Source organism: Gymnoscopelus braueri (assembly GCF_963280865.1).
Source record: "Gymnoscopelus braueri genome assembly, chromosome: 7".
Lineage (NCBI taxonomy): Eukaryota > Metazoa > Chordata > Actinopteri > Myctophiformes > Myctophidae > Gymnoscopelus > Gymnoscopelus braueri.
In genome coordinates this window covers 54,500,888-54,506,775 of record NC_137608.1, presented here as the reverse complement: position 1 = coordinate 54,506,775, position 5,888 = coordinate 54,500,888, and the positions used below count along the sequence as shown (strand labels likewise).

At 41.3% G+C, this 5,888-nt stretch overlaps 1 protein-coding gene across 1 annotated transcript; it reads left to right on the top strand.

Moving 5' to 3' along the window:
* Window positions 1-257: 257 nt before the first annotated feature.
* On the top strand, window positions 258-1,886 carry LOC308088081 (uncharacterized protein). The gene is made up of 3 exons (XM_080432429.1): window positions 258-1,212; window positions 1,501-1,656; window positions 1,749-1,886. The coding sequence occupies exons 1-3, from the start codon at window positions 301-303 to the stop codon at window positions 1,869-1,871; spliced, it is 1,191 nt and encodes a 396-aa protein (XP_080288555.1). The 5' UTR covers window positions 258-300; the 3' UTR covers window positions 1,872-1,886.
* Window positions 1,887-5,888: the final 4,002 nt, after the last annotated feature.

Genomic DNA, 5,888 nt, shown 5'->3' with positions numbered 1-5,888 from the left:
CACTGCTAATTTCACTTGTTTATCATGTGTCCTGTATTAGTTATTTTCCTGATTGGGTAAATTGTTATCTTGACTTGAGAACGTATTTTCTGTTTACTGGAGAGATGAGGAGACCCCTGTTACTGAACAAACACTCAATGTATGAATGAATAGTTATCCGTAATATTACTAATTGTATTCACTTTTTCTCCAACTCAGAATCTGTTGACCATGGCCCAAAACAAGACTGCAAAGCTGATGGTTCAATTGAGTGATGAGGATAGAAGGAAGTTGATTCTGCCAGACGGGATTCCAGAAACAATGGAGGAGCTTCTTGTTAATGTCAGGGACACTTGTGGAATAAGAGGGAACTTCAGGCTTCAATACCAGGACAAAGAATTTGGTGTATTTTTAACTTTGACAAATACTGGAGACCTTGAGAATCTTGGTATTATAAAAGTAATCTCATTGCCTGATGAAGGTGCAGCCCCAACGACTGAATTGGCCCAGTGTCATAATGAACGTTTGTCCACTTGTTCTACTGAGACTGACGATACGATACTCCTTTCCTCGCCTGACTCCGTTTCCTCAAGAACTGAACAATGGCCAAGAGTATTTCCCATTCCAGTCTTTTCTTATGATACTGAACTGCAGTTGGAGAGAGGGAATGCAGCTTACCTGGCAGATGGTACAAGGTTCATTGTCACTACAAAGATGAAACAAGACATTCTTCAGAAGATATGTGACACCGTCTACAAGTATAAATCTTACACCGTCAAAGAAGACTTAGCTGAAGTTGCACAGGCACTGGTCAACAAGCACCCCTGCTTGAAAGAGCCGGGGTCATTCAACGGTGCCTATGGGTGGAGAGTGAGAATATCAGATAAGGTGAATAACTTCCGCACCCTTCTGAAGGGGCTTGGATGCCCAGAGTTTGCTGTCAATTCCATGAAGAACAAGGCTCCAGGTGATGCCTATCCAGCAAAGAATATCAAACGTCCTAAACGTGGTGAGGCCAACCATATGCCATCCTTTCCAGTTGGTGAGACGGCAGAGCAACTTGAAATGGAGCGCCAGGCACTTCTGAAGGAGGTGAAGAAAAGGAACAATGACAGGATCATCAGAGGAAAAATGGCCAAGACGTTTGCCCTACGGAGACAAGAAATAGTGGATAAACAGCCCAGGGTGGAAGTGCTGCAGGAGCGATGGCCAGCACTATTTGGAGAAGAGGAGGTACTGGCTGACTTATTGTAACTTATGTATATCTGTGTCATGTGTGTGGTGTGCTCTGGTTTTGCTGTGACACTACTTGTCTCAGAAGAACTGCCTGCTGCTGTCTTTCAATCCATCACCCGCTCCTGTTTCCCTTGCTCTCGACATCCCTGCCTACTCCTCTCTCCCACCCGTGTCCCTCTGTCATCCCTCTCTCCCTAGCTGTCTCTACCTCACCACCTGCATTTCTCTCCTACCCCTACCTGCCTGCCTTCATATATCTAATATGAAATCTGTTGTATATTTCAGGTAGGTGCAGAATTCCAGCGCATCACCACAGTCCCGCTCCAAGCAAGATTTATGGCATCTCTGGATAAACAGAGCGGTGATCTGCTTCAGATTATCCGGAGCAAAGGAGGAGCTATCCGTGAAAAAACAAAGGATACACTTCAAGTTATGGATCAGGTATGAAATGCATGTGGATAATTTGATTTCATTAGGTCGGTAATGTTAAGTTGTATTTAAAGGTATTAAATGTTTTCAAACATCTGTTCTAGAGTATGGAAATAAACGTCCGAAGAGAGTGTCTCCTCAAGTGCCTCATCATGTACCTGGGTGAAGATGTGAGCTGCCTGATCAAAGAGTTCCTGGTAAGGCAATTAAGTACTGCCATCTTTTAACCCAGTTTAGACCGGTTAGATTGTCACTTTAATTGCTATGCTATCTATCTGAAAGAACAGGTGAGTCTGTCAGTCTAGTCTATCTATCTGAGAGAACAGGTGAGTCTGTCAGTCTTGTCCGTCTATCTGAGAGAACAGGTGAGTCTGTCAGTCTTGTCCGTCTATCTGAGAGAACAGGTGAGTCTGTCAGTCTTGTCCGTCTATCTGAGAGAACAGGTGAGTCTGTCAGTCTTGTCCGTCTATCTGAGAGAACAGGTGAGTCTGTCAGTCTTGTCTATATATCTGAGAGAACAGGTGAGTCTGTCAGTCTTGTCTGTCTATCTGAGAGAACAGGTGAGTCTGTCAGTCTTGTCTGTCTATCTGAGAGAACAGGTGAGTCTGTCAGTCTTGTCCGTCTATCTGAGAGAACAGGTGAGTCTGTCAGTCTTGTCCGTCTATCTGAGAGAACAGGTGAGTCTGTCAGTCTTGTCCGTCTATCTGAAAGAACAGGTGAGTCTGTCAGTCTTGTCTGTCTATCTGAGAGAACAGGTGAGTCTGTCAGTCTTGTCTGTCTATCTGAGAGAACAGGTGAGTCTGTCAGTCTTGTCCGTCTATCTGAGAGAACAGGTGAGTCTGTCAGTCTTGTCCGTCTATCTGAGAGAACAGGTGAGTCTGTCAGTCTTGTCCGTCTATCTGAAAGAACAGGTGAGTCTGTCAGTCTTGTCTGTCTATCTGAGAGAACAGGTGAGTCTGTCAGTCTTGTCTGTCTATCTGAGAGAACAGGTGAGTCTGTCAGTCTTGTCCGTCTATCTGAAAGAACAGGTGAGTCTGTCAGTCTTGTCTGTCTATCTGAGAGAACAGGTGAGTCTGTCAGTCTTGTCCGTCTATCTGAAAGAACAGGTGCGTCTCAGTCTTGTCTATCTAACTGAAAAATGCTAATGTTCTCTCTTTCTCCCTCCTTGTCTGTCTGTCTTCAGGTTGTCCAGAAAGATGAGGCTGAGACGGAGCTTGCGAACACCACCATGGGGGTGTTTGTCCTGCGTGAAAATCAAGGTCCTCTCAGCGAACCGGTGGAAATTGGCATCATTATTGATGGTGTTGAGGTACTCAGTGGCCTGTCCTCAGTTGCTTCTGCCTGTGCCATGCTGTTTGGCCTTATCTATGCCCTGGACTTAAAGTATCCGGAAGGGCTCAAGTTTAGTTTTGAGGCCTTTCAGAAAATCATCATGGACATAGAGCGCAAAAAGATGTCAAAAAGGGTACAGAACCTTGCAGCAAAGCTGCAAGATCTTGTGTAAACTCTTTACTTGGAGCAAGGTTAAGTGTGAGCCTTATAAATCACATCTTTACTTGGAGAAAGGTTAATTGTGAGCCTTACAAATCACACATTCTGTTTAAGACATTGTCCCTAAATTTTGTTTTATTTGTAAAAGAATTGTATGGATAGAGATGAAGCATTTGAGCCAACCGGTAAAACCTCAGCCAAAATGTGACAGATTTTATGTTCTTTAGATTTTAACAGAGCCTCATGGACATGGAGCGCAGAAAGATGTCAAAAAGGGTACAGATCCTTGCAGCAAAGCTGCAAGATCTTGTGTAAACTCTTTACTTGGAGCAAGGTTAAGTGTGAGCCTTATAAATCACATCTTTACTTGGAGAAAGGTTAATTGTGAGCCTTACAAATCACACATTCTGTTTAAGACATCGTCCCTAAATTTGGTTTTATTTGTAAAATAATTGTATGGATAGAGATGAAGCATTTGAGCCAACCGGTAAAACCTCAGCCAAAATGTGACAGATTTTATGTTCTTTAGATTTTAACAGAGCCTCATGGACATGGAGCGCAGAAAGATGTCAAAAAGGATGTCAAAAAGGGTACAGATCCTTGCAGCAAAGCTGCAAGATCTTGTGTAAACTCTTTACTTGGAGCAAGGTTAAGTGTGAGCCTTATAAATCACATCTTTACTTGGAGAAAGGTTAATTGTGAGCCTTACAAATCACACATTCTGTTTAAGACATTGTCCCTAAATTTTGTTTTATTTGTAAAATAATTGTATGGATAGAGATGAAGCATTTGAGCCAACCGGTAAAACCTCAGCCAAAATGGGACAGATTTTATGTTCTTTAGATTTTAACAGAGCCTCATGGACATGGAGCGCAGAAAGATGTCAAAAAGGGTACAGATCTGCAAAGCTGCAAGATCTTGTGTAAACTCTTTACTTGGAGAAAGGTTAATGTGAGCCTTAGAAATCACATCTTTACTTGGAGAAAGGTTAATGTGAGCCTTAGAAATCACATCTTTACTTGGAGAAAGGTTGATTGTGAGCCTTAGAAATCACATCTTTACTTGGAGAAAGGTTAATGTGAGCCTTAGAAATCACATCTTTACTTGGAGAAAGGTTGATTGTGAGCCTTAGAAATCACATCTTTACTTGGAGAAAGGTTAATGTGAGCCTTAGAAATCACATCTTTACTTGGAGAAAGGTTAATGTGAGCCTTATAAATCACATCTTTACTTGGAGAAAGGTTAATGTGAGCCTTATAAATCACACATTCTGTTTAAAACATTGTCCCTATTTTTTTTATTTTTTTGTAAAAGAATTGTATGGATAGAGATGGAGCATTTGAGCCAACCTGTAAAACCTCAGCCAAAATGGGACAGATTTTATGTTCTTTAGATTTTAAATGGACAGATAATACAATAATAGGAGGTAATGCCCATGAAAACTGGAGCCTGCTGAGGTTTTTACCTCTTTTGATTGGAAACAGAGTGCCTGTCAGTGAACCTGCCTGGGGAATTCTAAATGACTTGAAAGACATTGTAGACCTTGTCGTAGCACCTGTTCACACCCAAGAATCTATAGCTTATCTGCAGTTTAAGATATCTGAACATAGGGTAAGGTACCAAGAGGTTTTCCCTCACATCAAACTTTTGCCCAAACACCACTATTTGGAGCATTATCCTGAGCTAATAGAGCAGTTTGGTCCCCTGGTTGCTCTATGGACAATGAGATTCGAGGCGAAACATAGCTTTTTCAAAAGGGTTGTGCGGCACACAAACTGTTACAAAAATGTGCTCCTATCATTGGCACAGAGGCATCAGTTTCATATGGCACATGAATTGCACTTGTGCAGTTTCCTAACACGCACTCTGGAAGTTAAAAATGTTTCCACTCTTTCAATTGATCTTCTGAAGGAAGAAATAGCACATGCTGTGAGGCAGAAGAACCTAAATGTGGATATTTTGTGTATGGCCAAAGATGTAACCTATGAAGGCCTCAACTACAGGGATGGCATGATTATTGCAATTGGGGAGTTTTCTGGTATGCCAGAGTTTGGTGAAATAATTCAGATGATTGTTCTCCAAGAGAAACCAGTATTTATTATCAGAAAGCTTGATGCTTTTATAGCCTTATAAATCACATCTTTACTTGGAGAAAGGTTGATTGTGAGCCTTAGAAATCACATCTTTACTTGGAGAAAGGTTAATGTGAGCCTTAGAAATCACATCTTTACTTGGAGAAAGGTTAATGTGAGCCTTATAAATCACATCTTTACTTGGAGAAAGGTTAATGTGAGCCTTATAAATCACACATTCTGTTTAAAACATTGTCCCTATTTTTTTTTATTTATTTGTAAAAGAATTGTATGGATAGAGATGGAGCATTTGAGCCAACCTGTAAAACCTCAGCCAAAATGGGACAGATTTTATGTTCTTTAGATTTTAAATGGACAGAGAGCGAAAAGATGTCCAAAGGGTACAGAACCTTGCAAGGACTTGTGTAAACGATTTACTTGGAGCCAGATTAATTGTGAGCCTTACTAATCTCACACACACTTCGTTTAACCCATTTAGGGGGCGTGAACCCCTATTTCTAACTATACTTTTCAGGACAGGAACCCCTTTTGGGGTTGTTGCTATGTACAGTATATAGCAACATACTTATTTATTTTTTTAAAGGTAGTTTTTCAGAAAACTTCACCTATCCGTGCAGATTTTGTACAGCAGAGAAGGCCGAATTTCAGACTACAGAAGTG

Excerpts from the sequence above, each read along its gene's own strand:
- LOC308088081 (XM_080432429.1), top strand. The coding sequence starts at position 301 with ATGGAGGAGCTTCTTGTTAATGTCAGGGACACTTGTGGAATAAGAGGG. Across the intron at positions 1,213-1,500 it reads CACTATTTGGAGAAGAGGAG|GTAGGTGCAGAATTCCAGCG; the intron begins GTACTGGCTGAC and ends TGTATATTTCAG. Across the intron at positions 1,657-1,748 it reads CACTTCAAGTTATGGATCAG|AGTATGGAAATAAACGTCCG; the intron begins GTATGAAATGCA and ends CATCTGTTCTAG.